Genomic DNA, 21711 nt, shown 5'->3' on the forward strand with positions numbered 1-21711 from the left:
AGCTCCCTCACTACCCTGAACAGCTCTGCCGGACGTGACTCCGCGGACGCTATACACGTAGAAAAGAACGAATTCTTTGCTGCGCTTATCGCCACTCCATAGTCCTCCAAAAGAGAATCTAGGAGTGCCTTGTCGGCTAAGTCCTGGTGTCTTCGCCATTTGCGCTCTAGTCTTCGCAGAACCCGCTTCCTTGCCCGGAGATCTTCCGTGTACCAGGACTGTTTTTTGGAAGCAGGCCTGAGAGGACACTTGGGAGCGATGCTGTGTATAGCCCTGGAGAGATCAGTATCCCAGATGTTTTTCAGGGCATCAACAGAATTGCCGTCAGTGCCAACCAAATACCCCTCTAGGGCTTCTTGGAACCTTTTGGGTTCCATCAGCCTTCGAGGGTGGACCATTCTAGTAGGTCCGCCACCCTCGGGGGGGAGTCCGGTAGATGCCTTGAATTTAGCCTCAACCAGGAAATGGTCTGTCCATGACAGGGCGGAAATATTAGTTACTTCCACCCACGGAATCTCCATGTCCGTGCAAAAGACCATATCAAGCGTATTACCAGCAGAATGAGTGGGCCCTGAGACTAATTGAGATAGGTCCATGGCAGTCATGGTAGCCATGAACTCTCGAGCCGCTCCGGTTGGACTGTGGCTGGCCTCGAAAGGGATGTTGAGGTCCCCCAGGACAAAAAGCCTAGGGGACTCCAACACCAGCTCCAAGACCAGCTGTGTCAGCTCGGCCAGGGAGTCTGTTAGCACACGGGGTGGCCAGTATACCAACAGAATCCCTAAACTATCTCTGGCCTTCAGGGTCAGGTAAATACACTCGATATGGATAGTTTGCCGGACATGGTTCCTGGTTAAGGAAAGGGTGTTCTTATGAATCAAGGCAACACCCCCCCCCCCGGTCCACCTAACCTGGTCTGGTCCTTAACTGAGTACCCGGCAGGCAGGGCCTGAGCCCACACAGCTTCGCTTTCAGGCCCAAGCCAGGTCTCAGTAATGCAAGCCAGGTCACAGCTCTTGTCTTCCAATAGATCGTAGATTATGTGGGTCTTGTTTTTTACGGACCTGTTATGTGGTCAAACCTAGATGTTCCTGTGACCAATCTGGCTGCAGCATTTTGAACCAATTGAAGCTTCCGAACTTGGTCCAATGGTAGCCCCATGTAGAGCGCATTACAGAAATCTAAACAAGAGATTACCAGTGCAAGTACCACTGCTTCAAGGTCCTTTTGGTCCAGGTAGGGACACAGTTGGCGTATCAACCGAAGCTGGTACCAAGCACTCCTAGCCATCGCATCTACTTCAGATGACATCTGCAGAGACAGATCTAGGAGTACTCCCAAACTGCGAACTTCATCCTTTAGGGGAAGTGTGACCCCGTCCAGGACAGATTGGCAAACCTCCCTGCCTGGGCCTAGGGATCCTATTGCTAGAACCTATGTTTTCTCTGGATTCAGTCTGAGTTTGTTTTCCCTTATCCAGCCCATTACCGACTCAAGGCAGGCATTCAGAGGAGAGATGCCATCTTTGGTCACTGCAAGAGTCGGAAGCATAGAGAAACATATTTGGGTGTCATCAGCATACTGATAACACTGCGTCCCATCCCTACAGATGATCTCTCCCAGCGGCTTCATGTAAATATTAAACAGCATGGGAGACAGAACAGCGCCCTGAGGGACGCCAGATGTCAGCTCTCTTTTACAAGAGCAGCTGTCCCCCAGCCTCACCATCTGGAATCTACCCGAGAGGTAGGAACGGAACCACTGGAGCGCAGTGCCCCCGATACCTAACTCTCTCAGGCGTTCCAGAAGGATACCATGATCTATGGCATCGAATGCCACTGAGATGCCCAAGAGCACCAGCAGGATCACACTTCCCCTGTTGATGCCCAGATGGAGATCATCGACCAAAGCAACCATGGCAGTCTCAACTCTGTATCCCGCTCTGAAGCCAGTTTGAAATGGGTCTAGATAATCAGTTTCATCCAAGACAGCTTGGAGTTGGAAAGCAACTGCCTTCTCGATCACCTTGCCCAAGAATGGTAGTAAGGAGACCAATCTGTAGTTATTTCTTATCAAAGGGTCCAGGGAGGTTTTTTCAAAAATGGTTTAACCACTGCTTGTTTGAGTTCAGATGTAAATTTCCCCTCCCTAAGGGATACATTGATTATAGCCTGAAGTAATGTTGTTACTGCATCCCCTCCTTGAGTGGTCAACCAGGATGGGCAAGATTAGAGAGCGCATGTTGTCTTCCTTACACAACCAAGAAGCTTGCTTCATCGGTATTTACAAACTCAAAGTGATCCAGTCTAACATAGTCCACAGGTCACTGGACATCTTTCTCATAGTTTCTGTCGTAATACCGGCATCAAGATCATATCTAATCCAAGAGATTTTATCTGCAAAGAAGTTGTTGAATAGGCCACAGCAGGCTTTTGTTGGTTCTAGAAGAGGGTTCAGGGTGGGAAGCAGTTGGGTTAGCTCTTTAACCACCCTGAACAGCTCTGCTGGACGAGATTCCGCTGATGCAATACGAGCAGCATAGAACGAGTTCTTTGCTGTGTCGATTGCCACACCATAGGAGTCAAGGAGAGCCCTATGGCATGTCTTGTTGGATAAGCGGTGATGTTTCTGCCAGTAGTGCGTGGCTCGCTTCATTTTCTGAAGATCTTGAGTGTACCATGGTTTCTTATTAGAATCAAGGCGGAAAGGACACTCGGGAGCAATAATGTCTATAGCCCTGGTAAGATCAGTATTCCAGGTATTAATCAAGGCTTCAATAGAATCGCCGTCATTCCCAACCATAGAACCCCCTAGGGCTTCTTGGAATCGTCAGGTTCCATCAGCCTTCGAGGGCAGACCATTCTAATAGGTCCTCCACCCCCGAGGGGAGCATGAGTAATAACTGTCAGTCCCATCTTAACCAGAAAATGGTCCGTCCATGACAGGACAGAGGCATAAATCACTTTTTCAGTCCTGAAGATTACTGTTTTAGCAGACAGATCAGTTACAGCTGGCATATACCGCCTTGATCATTTTTTGTGGAAAGGCGGGGTAGAAATAAAAATTATTATTATTATTAGTAGTAGTAGTAGTAGTAGTAAACCTTCAGGCCACATTTAGTTCAGTTGTAGGGAAATACAAAATAAATGTGTTTAAATATAGCACTTTGTGCCATTTGCTCTAGAAAACTTAAGTTATATTTCTTTATTACTGGGCACTATATGAGCCCTAGCCCCCAGTTACAAAATAAATTATCTTTAGAACACTAGTTACTCCTCTGTACCATACTAGATTACCTTTGACAGTACAGTCAATTCCATAAAATCTCATTGGAAACGCTATGTCCTTACAAGTATGTAATGACTTAAATATATGAAACTTAAAACATTTCCTGTAGCAAACTTAATTTGTTATATGCAACCTGTAATAGCCCACTTGAATTGAAGGAATGAGAATAGCAAAACCACAGCACTTTTGTCACAAAGGCTATCTATTCCAGTGCACATAATCTGGAAATCTTATAGATCAACACATTTTTCATTGCTGTCATTATGGGAATCACTGTACTGTGTGTACCACTGACACATGAAGTATGTTTCTCCTTGCAGTGGTATATATGGAAGTAGGATGGGCAAGGGGGTTATTAACTGATTATGTAGAACAAACTGTAGTTAGAAATCCTTCCGATCTATTGATATTCCACAAGTATCCATAGATGTGAATAATTAAGGATTAAGGAAAAGAGCCCTCCCTCCACTCCATCTGCCTTGGTCCAGGCCTCAGAGGGAGAGAAGAATGCTGGACCTGAATCCCTCCCCCCCCCCAACCACCATTCCCTTCTCCTTTTGTGTCCTGTCTTTTTAGATTGTAAGCCTGAGGGCAGGGAACTGTCTATTATCCCCTCTGTTGTAAGCCACCCAGATTCCCAGTGATTGGGCGGCATATAAATAAACCCTATTATGATTATTATTATTGTTGTTGTTGTTATGTCCAGACTGAGGTAAGTAATGGTGCCATTCTATTCTGCTTTGGTCAGAACTCACTAGGAATACTGTGCTCAATTCTGGGCACCTCAGTTGGAGGAGGATACTAAAAACCTGAAATGTGTTCAGATGAGAAAGACCAAAATGTGTTCAGATGAGAAAGACCAAGATAGTGAAAGGTCTAGAAGCCAAGCTCTGTGAGGAACAGCTGGATAAATTTAGCTTGGAGAAGAGAAGATTAAGAGTTGACATGAGAGCAATTTTAAATTATTTGAACCGATGGCATGTAGAAGAAGGAGCTCCAGCAACTAGGACATGAACCAATATATTCAAATGACAAGAAAAGAGATTCTAGCTATACATTAGGAAGAACTTCTTGATGATAACAGTTGTTCAACAGTAGAATATAAGGTGGTGGGTTCTTCTTCTTTGGAAGTATTTAAACTGGAAGTTGGATGGTAGCAAGTAAAGGGGACACATGGTCTTAGATGTCTCTACACTAATGCACAGAGCATGGGAAATAAGCTAGATGAACCTGAACTCCTAGCACAACAAAGCAAATATGATATAACAGGTATCACTGAAACCTGGTGGGATGAGTTTCACGATTGGAATGTAGGAATAGAGGGGTATAACCTTTTCAAGAGAAATATGCCAAACAGGAAAGGAGGAAGAATAGCATTATATGTCAGGGACATTTATACCAGTGAAGAAATCCAGGACATCAATCCTGGAAGCCAGGTAAAGAGCATCTGGATAAAAATTAAAGAGGAGGGAAACAACAGGGATGTTATTGTGGGAGTCTACCACAGATTCCCAAGTCAGATGGAGGAATTGGATGATGTCTTTCTAGGACAGATGACCACACACTCAGAAAAGAGAGATGTAGTAGTGATGGATGACTTCAACTATTCTGATATTTGCTGGAAGTCAAACTCAGCCAAATCTTCAAGTTCTAGTAAATTCTTCACTTGCCTCGAAGACAATTTCATTGTCCAAAAGGTGGAAGAGGCAACAAGAGGATCAGATATTTTAAATCTGATCCAAACCAACAGGGATGACCTGGTCAATGGGTTGCAAGTGGTGGGATCATTAGGTGGAAGTGACCGTGTTCTCCTGGAGTTAGTTATACAGTGGAAAGGAGGAGCCAGGCATAGTCAGACACGCATTCTAGACTTTAGGAGAGCTAATTTTAATAAAATTAGAGAAATACTGGAGGTGATCCCATGGTCAGGAATATTAAAAGAGAAGGGAGTTCAGAACAGATGGGAGTTTCTCAAAAGAGAGATACTGAAGGCAAAATTTCAAACAGTTCCAATGAGGAAGAAAAATGGAAGTGTCTCCAGAAACCAGGATGGATGACTAAGTAACTTTCAAATGAACTAAGTTTTAAACGGAACATGTATAAGAAATGGAAAAATGGGGAAATCACCAAAGAGGAATTCAAACAAATAGCAAGCACATATAGGGGTAAAGTCAGAAAAGCTAAAGTGCAGAATGAACTCAGGCTTACTAGAGAGGTTAAGAACAATAAAAAGGGTTAAATTCAACACGGAGAAAGGTAAGGTACTGCACTTAGGGCGTAAAAATAAAATGCACAGATATAGGATGGGGGACACCTGGCTGAATGAAACTACGTGTGGAAGGGATTTAGGAGTCCAAGTAAACCACAAGTTGAACATGAGTCAACAGTGCGATGCGGCAACTAAAAAGGCCAATGTGATTTTAGGCTGCATCAATAGAAGTGTAGTGTATAGATCAAGGGAAGTAATACTGCCACTCTATTCCGCTTTAGTCAGGCACCACCTGGAATATTATGTCCACTTCTGGGCACCACAATTCAAAAAGGATATTGAGAAACTGGAACATGTCCAAAGGAGGGCGAATAAAATGGTGAAGGGTCTGGAAACCATGTCCTATGAGGAACGACTTAAGGAGCTAGGCATGTTTAGCCTGGAAAAAAGAAGGTTAAGAGGTGATATGATAGCCCTGTTTAAACATTTGAAGGGATGTCATATTGAGGCGGGAGCAAGCTTGTGTTCTACTGCTCCAGAGAACAGGACCTGGAACAATGGATGCAAGCTACAGGAAAAGAGACTCCACCTCAACATTAGGAGGAACTTCCTGACAGTAAGAGCTGTTCTGACAGTGGAACACATACTTCCTCAGAGAGTGGTGGAGCCTCCCTCCTTGGAGGTGTTTAAACAGAGGCTGGATGGCCATCTGTTGGGGATGCTTTGATAGTGATTTCCTGCATAGCAGGGGGTTGGATTGGACTTCCAACTCTATGATTCTATGATTCTATGGTCATCCCTCAGGAATACTTCAGCTGTATATTCTTGTATGGCAAATGGCTGGTCTAATGGCATTTCCAACTATGTTATTCTATGAGGCCCTAAAGATCATATTTCTGGGCAGCATCTCTGAATAAGCAGGAAAAAATTACTTGCTACATCTTCTGCACAATAGTCTTTTAGAAATTTAAGACTACCATGTATGGATGAAATAATATTCTCTATTATTTTTTCCTCATTAAAAAAATCAATTTATATGGAGTCAGGCAACACCATAGGAAAGAATAATACAGGGGTAGGCAGCCTTTTTGAGCCGGGGGCCGGGTTGCTGTCCCTCAGACAACTGGGGGGCCGAAGCCAAAAAATAAAAAATTAAGTGGTTTTTTTTTAATTAAATAAATAAATAAACCGGGACAAATGTAGGACAACATTTTCAAATGGTGGACACTTTTTTTAAAAAAGTGGAGGACACACAAAAAAATTTGCTGATTTTTTTAAAAAATGTTAATATAAATGCATGTTTCTGAGGCGTCTATAGACAATTGCCCCCCTTGCCCCTGCGTGCGAGAGGCCAAAGGCCCCGGCGGCAATCAGCGGCAGGACTGGGCTGGGGCCGGTTCCAAGGCCTCGCCGGGCCGCATCCGGCCCGCAGGCTGCAGGTTGCCTACCCCTGGAATAATAGAACAGCAAGAATTTCACAGAGTTTTCTCTCACTATTCAAAAATCCGAAATAGTTCCAGGAAACATGTGAAATATTATTTTGTACTTTCTGGACAAGAAATGTGTTTCTTCAGGAAGCATGTTTTTGATAAGTGGGGCCAACTCATCTAAATAGTATGCTGGATCCTGCTAATTGTTGTGCTGGCATTTTGTGTGTGTGTGTGTGTAGTAATACATGTTTTAACCTAGGTGGGTTTTTTTAAAAAAAAATGATTGTTTAACATTGTTTTAACTTTTGTATCTTGTGAATTTTTGACAATGTGTTTTTTTTAATTTGTTGTAAGCTGCTTTGAGTCCCAGGCTAAGAAAAGGGTGGGATAGAAATAAATAAATAAATAAATAAATAAATAAATAAATAAATAAATTAGTTCATGCATCTTTGTACAGAAAAAAATCCTCTGGAATACTTTGGAATTCTCAAATACAAGGAGAATACTGTGCAGAAATATTCATTTTCCCCCACAGTGGGATAAACTAAAGTAATTACAGTTGGCCCTTCTTATACACGGATTTTTTATATTCAGATTCAAGCATCTATGGTTTGAAAATGTTCCAAAATAGTATAAATTTCAAATATCAAACTTTGATTTTCCATTTTTTTTATAAAGGACACCATTTTGCTATGTCATTATATTTAATGGGACTTGAGCATACACTGATTTTGTTATACACAGGGGATCTTGGAACCAAATACCATCGTATAACAAGGGTCCACTGTATTTGTCCTTAGTGGCAAGGATGAAATAGTTAAGAACTTGCATCCCTTCTATTATGTCACCTTACACTCTTCTTTTCTCCAAGATAAAAATATCAATTTTTCCTAAGAAATTCCTCATAGGGCTTGGTTTCCTGACCAAAACAAATAGACTGGTGCTATTACTTCCCTAGATCTGAACATTATACTCATGCTGATACAGCCCAGAAATCAGTAGTTTTTATTTTGTTTTGTTTTTAATGTTTTGCTCTGCATCAGACTGTTGACTCTCTTTCAGCTTGTGGTCAACTAAGAACTGATCTTTTTCACATTTCCTGTTTTCAAGCCAGATGTCTCTCATCCTACATTGGTGCATTTCATTTTCATGCCTAAATTACATTTATTACCGTAAAAATTCATTTTGTTAGTTTTGGCGAAGCTCTCCGATCTATTACATTAATTTTGAATCTTGATTTGTAATCTAAAGTTTGTAATCTGGCAATTTGATTTAAAAAATACAGTCTATTCCATCACCCAAGTTACTTTTCCACCTCCCCCCTAAAGAAAGTAAATTTCTCATACTGGGTGATGTGCTGCTAAATTAGTTGTGTACATCTGTGGATTTATATTACTTTTGATATAGTGTTTGAGCAATTCTCTTTGTTCCAAGTTTTGCTGAGAGAGAAGGTTACAGCCTAAATTATGAGATGAGTCAGTTAAAAAAAACTAAAACATTTAGTTTATTTTTAAATCAGTTGCATTCAGTTTAATGGGTCTTATTATCATGTAAATTGGGACAGAATTGATGTCATAAATATTGCTCAAGACAAAATGGGCAGCAGAGACAAAACCCTTACAGTAATCACTACTTCAGGCAACTGCATAATGATTTGGAGCCAAAAGTGATGTTGTGTTACTTCAGGTTGCCATTTTAGCCAGGATACAACAGACAGAAGAGCTAAACAGAGAGTCTAGGGCTTGAGAGTTTGTGTGGAGTTTTATGCACTTGGTGAAGGCCTATCATTGCCTGAAAATGTCAAAATATTTTAAAATTGGAGGTTTGGGGGGACTGGTAGAGAATTGTGTAGGTTGTGTTTTCCCCAATTCCACACTACTTTGTAAAGGAAGGGCCTGAACAGACAGGCCAAAATAAAACTGCTTCAGGTCACTTTGAAGGTATGCTGTTTAAATGATGCATGCATCCCAAGAGGCTGGAAACCACACCAAAGCCATGCTCCAGTCCTAAGACTGGAGCGCAACTTTGGCACAGCTTCTGGCCTCTTAAGATGCATGTGTCATTTAAACTACATACCTCCAAAGTGATCCAAAGCAGCTTTATTTTGGCCTGTCTATTTGGGCCCGAAGTATCTTTTGTGCTGCAAATGGATGCTAAATTTCCTGGATGTTGAGAATCTCCCAGTAGCCATATGGGCAGAGGAGGAGGTGCCAGCCTGCAAGAGATATCCCTCCATACCATCTGAACTAAGACAAAATCAGAAAAGTACAAGCCTATGAGTAACATGTTCAACTTTTTGCTCCTGTATGGTTTTTAACACCTTGCCTGATGAAGAAGCCAGCGGGGCTTTGAAAGCTTGCAGTATGCATATTGTGCATTTTGGTTAGCCCAATAAAAGTATCACTGTTTGATGGATTTTTTATGTTATTGGATGCACACTATTTTGTTCTTTGTGAGGAGAGGGAGTGGCCACAAAGTGGGTGGGGAAAAAACAACTGTAGCAGTCCATTCCCTGGTTGTAGCCAAGTACCATCTGCAATTTATCACACCAAACTTCCATGAAAATAATTTGATGGCTGTGCATCATCAGTGGTAATAGCACTAAACTTCAGATCACCTCAACCTGTGTCCTCAAAGACAAAAGGAGATGTGAGAATCAGAATATAATCACATGTAAATGATGAGTAACCATTCACCACTAAGACACTGAATCACTCAAATGCATTCCTGTATATTTCTGCCAACATCTGCAGCCATGTCACACAACCTAATTAAAAATACAAATGCAGATAGAACACTTATGAGATTAAAGGCACATGACTTCTCATTATCAACAGTAAAGATCAACCAAGTGTTATTCCGATGCCAGATCTAAAGTTTATAATAGCATGTGTAGGGGTGTGAAGTAGCAGAGTGGCTGTATTCTCAATTATTTTCTCTATGGCTTTAAATTAATTTGTTGCAAAACTGGCAGAGTAACCAAGCAGAAAATCAGTGTTAAAACTTCCCCATTATTATTTTTATGAAAGCAACACGACAGAAAGGCAATCACATAGATAAATGTAAATTTTGTTTTTACTGTCCGTTTACATTCTATTTCAAATAATATTTGAAGAGAAGAAAATATAATTTCCTTGAATTATTTCTAATTTATAACTAATTAATCTTAAATGTAACAATACCTCATGATAAATTTTTAAACACATCTTTCTTAATAAAAAGTAACCTCACTTAGATTGTATCTTGTCAAGGTTCAACTTTCAATACCCCCATTTTAATAGAAGCTGTTTGACTGATTCATTTGCTAATGTTACAGGCCCTTTGTACCAATGTCCTTCTGGTGGTCTGTTAGTGTGGATGAAACCATAATCCATATTTTTAATACACCAAGAACTGAATATTGGTGTCTCAGCTGCTTTGCTGGTGACATCTGCCAATCTTGCTTTGATTGCAGATTGGTTAATCATACTGAACACTCTGTTCTTAGCTTTTTGTGAATGTTGTTACATTTATATTTCCTACTGCTTAAAAGAGCAACAGTGTTTACACAGTTACTAAATACTTTAATCCATAACTCCTGTTTAAATAGCCATTTTAAAACAGAAACATTATAAACTATGGAAGTACTTGTGCCACTCCAGTTATAAAATGCCAGCTGTTTTGTTAGCAAGATTTAATAACTAAATGCGAAAAGCTTGCTATATGCAAAAGGACTTAAGTCCTAAGCTCCAGAAATGCTTTAAAATCTACGTTTTCTATATACCTTAAAAGAGAAAACATATCTGTTTGGATATATTTCTCTAAAGCTTAAAATCTTAGGACCTGAACATTCAAACGATAGCACACACCAGCAACACAGTAAACCTGCAACAAGTTCATAATCTATTCTGGGGGCAACGTTTCTAACCCTGTGCCTCTCTTTAAGCAGCCTTGCTCTCCAATAGCAGAAGCCCCACATTACAGCTTACAATGAGGAGAAAGGTTGTTATAATGATGTGTGGTCAATTTCCTCCTGGACTCCTGCATAGAATCTTTTAATTTCTTCTTCTCCCTGTGCAGTTGGGGCATAAACTTGGATTGATATTGATGAGTTTGCTCTGAAGTCTTACTGACATAATTAATCAAACTTTACATTATATCTTTTGACCACTTTTGCTAAATATCTCCTCACTATAAATGCCATCTCATTTCTTCTTTAATTTTCATTTCCTGAATACAACACTGTGTGATTCAAAATGTCCCATTCCTGTCACTTTAGCTTGCACATCCCAGGTATAGCAATGCTTATGTAGTCCTCCCTCCATCCTCGCAGTCTTGAGACTCGTGTCCTTTGCCTATGCGCAAAGGACAAATGGAGGGGGAAACAATGAGGTGCCTGTCTAAGGAGTGCATGCACACCCACAGCCACATGCCTATATTCGAGCCAATGGGAGTTGAATATAAGCAAAACTCCGTTTTCACAGAGGGGTCCGGAATGGATCCCACACAAAAAAGGGGGACCATTCCATTTCTTGTTTTACTATGTCTAGGTTCCTCTGACTCAGGCTTCTCACATTCCATGTTGCTATAATAAAGTCCGCCCTCTGTATCCGTGGTCTTGCTATCTGCAGATTCCAGCGTGTGCAGACAGCAAACCTGGGGGCAGGGGGAGGGAGGGAGGGAGGGAGGGAGGGAGGGAGGGAGGGAGGAGAAAGAAGGAAAAGGAGGAAGAAGAAGGCAGCCATGACAGGGGAAGGAAGAGGAGGAGGAGGAGGAGGCGGCAACATTTCAGTTAACTCCAGCTCCAAGAGTATATAATGTAACTTTGGGAAAGGGAAGGAGGAAAGACAGAAAGGGAGAGAGAGGAACAAATCCTTTTGGATAAGCTTGCTGGAGGGTAGTGTCACACAAATAATTAGCATAACAGTCTGATAACAAATGAGACTTTGTCATTACATAACCTCTGAACAGGTTTTTAAATAATAAAATAACCATGTTTTGAGCATCTTGAGTTTTTTCTGTGAATTCCAACTGAAGACACTTCCTACTTTCTGCTTCTTTCAACAATTAACTTCTTTCTGATGGACATCAGGTCAGGGAAGACTAATATAAGCTCTTATTTCTATTTCTAATTGTGGCAAAATGAGTTCTTTGTATACCACCTGACTACTTCTGTACAAGTAATAGCAGACAAGTGTTCATATTAAGAACAATGGTTTTGCAAGTTTTAAATTAAAAACCTTATTGAATAGTATAGATTACATTATTTTTAATGCACGTTTAGGAGAACCGATTTGCGTGAGTCACAGAGACTGCTAAGAAGAAGGAAAAATTAGTATCAAACCAGTTTAGAAATGTATTGATATTTAATTTAATTTTAAGTTATTACAGTATCTTCTCTCATTCAATTTTTCATTAGATATATAAGCAAACTGTATTTACAAAAAAGAAAGAAAGAAGAAAAGAAGAATTATTTCCTACAGAAGGTTGACAAAATTTTGTTTTTATTAAGTATTTACACAGAACAACTCCCCATCTGAGTAACATACAAATAAAGCAAACCAGACACAAGAGGTTATTGAAGAATATCTCTGTAATGCCTTTAACGGATTTTACATGCTTACAAGGCAGGCAACACAGGACTGTCAAATCTCACAAACTGGAAACAGGACCAAGACTGGCAAGCATATTACTGACACCTAAATTGCTTGAAATGCATGCAGCATGGCTTGATACACAACACCTTGATTACACTGAATTCCCAAAGCAACCAAAAGCTGAGTCTAATTATGACGTCAATACAAGCTCTTCTTCCATAGGGAATGAAAGAAGAACAAATCCCAGCGGACACACACCAGGTCTGCAGCAAAGATGATGTAATACAGACAGACAGAAATACATCCTCAGATAGAAGCTGATACTTGGTAAACAACAGATCACATACTACCTTGAACTACTGTACTATGCACTGTTTTGAAACGCTGCATACTCTAAGGCAATAAAAATCCTAACACTATCTGAATAAAGAATATGCATGAAATTAGATTTCTGAGGTTACACAATTTTGGTTATATGTGCATTTCTGACAAGGAATAACGTGCAACAAAACATAATTATATATTCCTCTATAGCACAGAAGAATCCTTACACCCTGATCATGGTTATGAAATTAATACCACCAGCTCCTATAGTAATTTTGCATACTGTTTTATATTTTTAAATTTTTTAAAAACTCTGCAATGATTTTCAGACAGCATGAAATATATGTCATACAAATTTAAGCATTAAACAGTTTTCCTATGCAAAGGTATTGACATTAACAGTTCTGAAGCCACATAACTTATTTTGTATTTTGCAAAAGAAACTTAGTAATGAAATATTCATCTCTTGCTATCTTGCCTTTCCTCACAGATTTACAGAATTTTCTTAAAGGAGTCAAGTTAAACTGTTTAGTTTATCTGGGGTAAAAACTTTTCCTGAATTTTACTTAAGTAAATGCAAATATTTCTAATGCACAATCTATTTAACTGTATTTGTGAAATATAAATGTATCTATTATAAATACAAAACATCTGTATTTATTACAAATGCAGCAGTGCTAGTGTGACACTTTTTAAAAATATGGCATAAATACAAAACATCTGTATTTATTACAAATGCAGCAGTGCTGGTGTGACACTTTTTAAAAATATGGCATACAAACTAAAATACTTGATTCCTACTCTTTTCATTTTAATTCAATCAGTTTTTGTTTTGTTTTTTACATGCTGGAACTGTAGTTGCTCTATAAGCACTAGGCAGATATCTAAAACTCATAATACAAGGTATAAAATATGTTCCTTTCCCAAAGCTATGACCTACGATTTGATAGTGGCTAGAGGGATGTCCTTGCAAACATCAGAGGAAACTGCAGAGAACTGTGCTTCTGGTTCAGGTTTTTACAATATAGTGGCAATGGGAAGTGCCAAATGTGTACGGCTTATATCTCTGTAACAGTTAAGTCTGTGATTTGATGATGGTTGGAGGTTTGTGAAGAAATCCTATGTAATAAAATTATGCAGATTCAATCCATTTTACTGGATCTGACTTTTGCATGTGTGTGCATGCTTTAGTCTTCTCCCCCAAATCTCTCTCTTTTCTCTTAGCCTCAGTCTTTCTCCTCTCTTCTTTCCTAAGTCCCACATCACAACTGTTTTCTCCTTCACACAACCCCTAGTTATTCTGTTCTCATCCCTCCATTTCCCTACATCACCCCATTTTACTTCTATATCATTTTCTTCCCATTCCTCCACTCATTCCATTCTTTTTCCTGTTAGAAACTTCCCTGATCTGCTTGAAACCTTTCCATCCAATGCCCTATGATCACTCCATTATCCTTCCCATACTTCTTCCATACCCAGACTCCTCCTTTATGCACTTGCTACTCCCAGCTATACACTCTACTCTTCTTTCTTCCACCTCAATAAGCTTACCAGATTAACCTTCTCATCCTTTCACTCTCTCTCTCTTTTTAAATTACAGAGTGGTTGACCACACTTTAAAGCAAAGTGCCAATTAGCCATCAACTAATCATCACATTCATTTCCTAAAATATGCCTTGGGGTGCCACACAGGAATAGGGGCATTCTGGGGGAATTAAGATGGCCCTACTGACTAGTAAAAATGTTTGTTTGTTTTTAAGAGGGGGAAAAAAACTTGTAAAAAGTAGAAAGGATGAGCAATCTCTTGCTGTGAGAGATCTCTGTGGGAGAAGGAACGGCCATGAAAACCATAATGCAGAAGGCAAGTCTCAAGTGATTTAACCACCCAGAGGTATTATCAACAATTTCTCTGTGCATGCTAGTGATTAATAGAATGTTTTCGTCATACCCCTTTCTTTGTACATCTGTGATAACAAATATCCTTTCTTTTAGCAAATAAGATCCTTTAAAAAAAAAGGAAGGAAGGAAGGCTTTCTACCTACAACATGTACTACTGCTGCCCAGTTTGTAACATCTGAGTGGTTTAAAAACTGTTCCTAAAACTGATGTTTCAAAGAATGGTGAGTTATAAGGACCCAACACCCTTCTTCCACTCTTATAAAGCCGGAGGCTCTTATTTGGTATACAATAATGCAGCTCATACTAAATAGAAAATTAAATGCAAACAGGATTTAAAAATTCAAATGTAAATTAAGATTATGAGGACATGTTCATATTGTAGTTTCCAACACCAACTAATCCATGCATGTAAATAATCAAAATGAGTAACACCAACTGCTTTTGAGACAGAGGGAGATTAAAAAAGGGAAAAATTTGGGGGGGGGGGGGGGGGGGAGATGTTAACAATCAAATGTTGATGGCACAATTTGTTACTAAAAACCAGAGAGCACCAAAAGAGAAAAGAGACTGTTTCAATGAAAAGAGAATGCATGGTTTATTAGGGCTGGGAAAGTTCCAGTGCTAACATGGAGCTCCTCAGCCTTGGAATGGTTTTCTGTTTATATAAAAGATTATATTATTCATTGCTTCACCCTTTTATATAAATAAGACCTACTAACAAGCAATAAAAATTGTTTTTGATATACTGTCTCTCTCCATTCTCAGGACTGAAAGTTGTAACAAGTGAGTGAGTGAGTGAGTGCATGACGATTGCACTTTTTACTTGTGAATAAACCTTTTTAATGCTACTATATGGTAAATAAGAATTTTAAACAAGTTAAAGCATCAGCAGCAGCACTAACAACACATATGCCCTCTTGTAGATATTATATACTCTTAAATCTATGTGTGGATGGATTACTCTGAGTCTATACCAGTATCAGAGAATTCCTATATCCATGTTAAACTAATATTTATTAGTGAGACCGAAACAAAAACTCACTCATTTAAGTTTTAAACAAGTGAAAATGCCACCAAGCAGAATCAAAATGTTTGCAACAGAAAGTCCTACATACATTCAGCTCACGTCAATATCATTTCATTTTGAATATAAGCCATTGCAATCTTTTAACATCTTCTACAAAATGCTGGACAGTAGAATGTATACACTATTTGGGAAATGGAAAGTCTTATAAGCACAATACTGAGGTCACAAATAATAAGTGTATTTTCTCCATATTATATACTGATACCACATGACAGCTTCTAACAACAAAATATGCCACAATGGATTTTGAAAACTAAAGCTGAAATGGAGATAACAGTGATGTCACCAGGGTCTACATTTAGTTTGTGTATTTTTCACCAAAGTTAAAATACATTTCAGGTAGTGGAAAAGAAGCAATGCAACACAAATTTAGCAGCAACAAACCAGGACTAAGACATCAGTCACTCCAAAGTGTGGGGAAGGGTGATATAAAGAGTTACAGGACCATACACATAAGTTACAATACCTGCTGTTTAGTGCATTCCTGTGAGCCAAAATGAAATGAATGCCATATAGGAGGAAAGGAAAAGATGAATATTATCAGAGGTGCCAAAATATAGACTACTATTATGAAACTAATGTTATCATGTAAGAAAGATTTTAAATGGACCTGTGAGTTTGCTATAAACAGTCCTCATAAGTACTTTAGCTTTTTAATATAAAGTCCTAGCAGCATTGCCAATATTTTTCATACTGTTAATGTGACATCTGTATTCACTTTTTGACCTTATGTGTAATCTTTCAAACACGATCAATTACGTTCATACTGTCTTAGCAAATATATAATAAACCAAGTAGGAGAAAATAGCACACTGAAAAACTATTCTTACTTTATATTGCTGCCTTTACAAGTACAACAAAAAAGGCAAATTGCATGTCTAAACTCTAAACTTATAGTGGGCAAGCGTAAAAGACACACAGCCAAAATAAGGCTCTTGGGCATATTCACACCAGTTGTTTGGAGATATATCTCTTCCCATAGACTGATTAACCTTGAGTAACTGATAGATCAGGCATTAGAAATCTCTTTTGCATTTAATAAAACCTACCAACCAAGACATATACCAGGTAAGTATATAGAATATCAACTTTGTAAGACCTCATTAATATTCCATATAAGAGAAAATAAATTGAAGCATGATTAAATTCAACATAAAATTAAATGAAGGATTACATAAAAAGTAACTCTAAAAATTTTAGCTTTCTGTTACACAAACAAAACAAACAAGTGTATGTGTACAAAAATATACAGGTTTAAGTGTAGAAGTATCCTGAAGAAGTATTTCAAATTAAGAAGAGATATAGTCAGATATTCTTATGTGAACAGCTTACACACGGCTTGTAGAAAGATATCAACAAGAAAGTTAATGTATATGTGTGTCCTTATGCCTTTAAGTTGCTTGTCAACTTATGGAAGCCCCATTAATTTCATAGGACTTTCTTTGGAAAGGAATCGAAGAAGAGCATAAATTTTAGGACAGAAAAGGATGGAAAATCCCCAGTACTTTAGAATCAGAGAGAGCACATGAAGAATTTCAATTGTACTCGTGAGGTGATATATTGTGCACTCTTTGAGAGCACACAAGAATAAACATGAACATTAAAGATCAGCTCAGATAGTCATCTGGGGAAACTTTTCTTTCCTCTAAAAAAGTACTTATATAAGGCTAAGGAATACCATTACGTGAGAAGAAATTATGTGAACTAGCAATGTGTAAATAAATGATCCTAGAGAAAGGCTATACTGGTAGGAAATAGCTATCTGAAAGGAATTAGATTTTCTGTGATTAATGAAAATCAACTGACTTGATCCAGCCAAAACCTGGAAGCGCTCCTGAACCTCATTTTGTTTCTGAAGAATCAGACTGATGTTGCCTCAAATAATCTCTTTCCCCCATCCATAGGTGATTCTTTTTTATCTACTAAAAAGAGGAAATTTTGTCATGGTGATCTATGCATCCCTAATTTCAAGGTTTGATTACTGCCATGTGACCTGCATGGGGATATACAGTACCTGTCTTTAAAGACAACTAGAAATCTTCAAAGACAAAGAATGAAACAGCATACAGTATTTCCCAATTGCTGTTTGACAGTGGGTATACAGTTTGTTTATGCCAGCTTAGTTACATTAGTTACCTGTGTTTTTCAAAACTAATTAAACCTTTAAAAATTTGATGTGGAGTATGTGATTCTCCAACGGTTTTCAAATGCAGCTCCTATAGCTAGCTAACCACTGGTTATGCTGGCTAGAGCTCATGAAAACTGTAATTCAACAACATTTGAACGGCTACATATTCTCTTTAAAGCTTTGGATAGCAAGGATCTTAATTTATTCTAAATGAACCTATTTCAGCTTGAACAGTTGAGGGGTAGGCAATTGTGGAAGACTAAGAGGCTGCCATGAGATCCTGGAGGGCCTAACCTCCTGGCATGTGCTCCGGAAAAAAAAAGGGTTTTTTGTTTGTTTGTTTGTTTGTTTGTTTGTTTGTTTGTTTGGCCCCCTGGTTCCTTGGCTTCTAGGAGAAATTTTAAGGGAAAAATTGGTGGGGGGATACAAATTTCATTTTGACTCCTAGAGGGAGACTCCAAATGTATCGGAAATGCCCTCTACATCCCTGGATATTGTTTTTTGTAATTTGAGCAAAACATTTTTAATCTGTAGGGGGCCCAGGAGGACACATGTGGCTCTCAGGTTGTGCTTTGCTCATCCCTGATCTAAAAGGCAATAGCTAGCTCTCAAACCTTTTTGATACTAGTCACAAAACAAAGGAACCACCTTCCAGAAGAGTAAGAAAATTCTGTCGCCTTTTAGCAAGCATTGTAGAATGTTTTATCAAGTCTTTAAGTGAAACTAGCATTTTGTTTTTAAACACTTATTGCTTGTTTTGCACCTATTGCTTTGTTTAACCACATATCATTAAAATTACAGTAGGAGAAAAATTAAAGTAAGCTGTACCCAACATTCAGTTTTGTTATTATAGCATGGTGGTACCCCATTCACTGCTTACTTTATGTATATATATAAAAAAGTCTACATACATTTAGGTACCAGAAGACTGTTCTGTAAAATGACAGTATGAACTCCTGTACTCCCTAAGTTTCTGAAACATTTGGCTGATGCTGTGAATTAGAATCATCATATCTTCTGAATATTTTGTACAAATTTTGGAAATAGCATTTTGAAATGACAACACTGATCTGTGAAGACGTTTCCCCCTCAGTTCAAGAATGCAGAATAGTGAATATTTGAAAGTTAAGACAATGCAGACATAATGCTCTCTCAGATGATAAAGCCATGGATCAAATTTATTTTGATATGGTATTATGTTAGCCACACTATAGGAATGCACATTCTGGTCTACGTCTCACGCCATGAAAAGAACAAAAACAAAACAAAATATTGGCTTAAACAAATTAGTACAATAAGCGGGGTTTATTTCTGTCCATCTTTCTGTCTAAAGTGCCTATATATAGAAATGAATATTGTAGTAATGGAGTTATTGACATGACATATCCTTATATACTTATGTATAGGTTGACCTTGTGTGTAAATCAAAGGTGGGTTTTGTGGACAAAAATCTGGATTTTACTATGACCCGTGGATAGGTCGAGGGTAAAACTGAAGGGCACATAACCAGGCTGGGAAGAGGCTTGGGGAGCGAATGCTCCCTCCTTCTGCATCTTCCTACCCGGCTGCACCCTCTGGAGGCAGCCAGGCTGGGAAGAGGCTTGGAAAGTGAGTGTTTACTCCTCCTTACCATATTGCCCTGTCTATAAATCGATCCAGAATTTTGGAGTCGATTTTGAGGTATAAATTTCTCAACCTATTGTCAAGAATATATGGTAACCGAACACAAAACAAGTGATATAGTATGGAGATCAAATATGAATCAAGTGTTTTAGGGTGACACTATGAATCCACCTTGTTTTGTAAATATTTCTACAATATTCCGAATATAGGTACTATGCTGATAACCATAGGCATATCTACCACAGTACATTCTGTATATAAATCTTTAATTTCAAGGCATATTACAGTCAAATACACCTTTGACATGAACAGGAACTCGGGCAACTTTATCTACACAAACCAACATAAAAAGTTTGATTACTGTTCGTTTCATGTGCTAATCTAATAATACACTGTACTAATTATGTGGATAGCTTACCGTATGATAACCTCTAGGTAAAGGTGGTTTTCCTACTGGATAAGCATCAACAGTATCAATAATAGTTTGCCTTTCTCCTTTTTTGATTGATTTTCCTAAATCTTCTTCGAGATTGCCTATGAGATGCTTGTCGCTGAAAATATTCTTCATTTTCGTCCATGTAATCCACCTAATAAAAAATATGGTAATTTAACAAATCTTATAATTTAGAATTCATATGATAAAAATAAACATTTACAGAGGTGTCTTCTATACTGCATTAGTGACTAACTATTCAGATACTCGTTTTAATTTAAGATGCAGCAGATGAAATGGCATCCTAATTGGCTTCAGAATCTACTAGCTACAGAATCTACTAGGTATTTTCAACAGTGAAGTCACTGAAACTTAATGTATTTTGTGCACTTTATTAAAAATGAGCACATATAATGATGGTGACAGCTGACCACTTATTTCTTTTCTTCTCCTCCCCCCACTATCTCACAGGGAATACTAGTTTCTCATTGGAAAGAGGAACATTTAACAAAGGTAATTTGAAGCCTTTCTGCAAAAGAAAGTGTAAAGGAGGCTTACTATTGAACATAAAGAAAACAAAAATCTGCTGTCCCAGCCAAGGATTTTCACTGTCCCATCCACTGAGGACACTGTGTATAGCCAAAAAGACAAATAATTGGATCAGATTAAACATGAACTCTCTGGAAGCTATGATGACAAAAACAAGGCTGTCATACTGTGGCCACATCACGAGAAAGCAAGACTAATTAAAAAAGACAATAATGCTAGAGAAGTTAGAAAGCAGCAAAAAGAGGAAGTGCACAGCTGATGAACTGACTCAACTAAAGAGGCTGTGGGCCTGAATCTAAAGAACCTAAAGAGAGCAGTGGAGGATAAAGAGTCTTGGAGATGTCTCATCCACAGTGAGTTAAGAGCTCACTCGAGGGCAGTTAACAACAACAAACTCTATGCCTACCCCAAATGCTACTAACTTTATTGTGTGATGAAGAATTAACTCATATACTACGTGATGAGTCACAACATCCCATGCTAGAGGAGAGAGAACTTATGCCTAATTCATACAGTGATTTTTTGTTCAGTTAACACAGGGAAAAGAGAAATCGATAACCAAAAGAAGTACATTTTAAAATGTATTTTTGTTGTTTACTTTTGTGCAGGCATGAACTCTGATTTCTAAAATATATTTTTGAAAAACACACAGGCATAAAATTATTAATTATGTATTATGGTTCTGGCAGCTCCTGAAATAAAAAAAAGGGGGGGGGGAATGGTACAATACTGCAAAGATGTGGGATGAACAAATCAAATCAATATGGTTGAAAAGTGGGGTGGCATCTCATCTAATCCTATGGCGAGCACTAAGAACTAAGCAGAGTTAAGTTTGCTTATGTTTACTGAAATAAATGAGTGTAAACATGCCTAAACAGATTTGAATGAGGCCCAAGATTAGGGCAAAAAGGTGCTTTTTAACAAATAATTTTGTTAATAGTTATATTAATTATGAAGCCCAATATGTGAAAGTTTCTTTGCACACTAGAGAATATACTCATTTTTCATATGCACTAAAACAGATATTCTGAATATATCTCTCATAGAATGTTGTGTCTAAATACAATTCCAGAAAATTTTTACAACTTACTCAATTGACAAATAAAGATAAATTTTTATATACTGGATTTTAATATGTTTAACAATATAACCAGACAACTGTAAC

General features: G+C 38.4%; 1 protein-coding gene across 1 annotated transcript in view; it reads right to left on the minus strand.

Moving 5' to 3' along the window:
* The window catches only part of RAPGEF2 (Rap guanine nucleotide exchange factor 2), a 226347-nt gene that overhangs the window by 97400 nt on the left and 107236 nt on the right, over positions 1 to 21711 (minus strand). Inside the window, 3 exon segments of the mRNA XM_042469076.1 lie at positions 16280 to 16297; positions 19983 to 20063; positions 20065 to 20151. Of these exon segments, the coding sequence (XP_042325010.1) occupies positions 16280 to 16297; positions 19983 to 20063; positions 20065 to 20151 (186 nt within the window).

This window comes from Sceloporus undulatus, chromosome 5 (assembly GCF_019175285.1).
Source record: "Sceloporus undulatus isolate JIND9_A2432 ecotype Alabama chromosome 5, SceUnd_v1.1, whole genome shotgun sequence".
NCBI lineage: Eukaryota > Metazoa > Chordata > Lepidosauria > Squamata > Phrynosomatidae > Sceloporus > Sceloporus undulatus.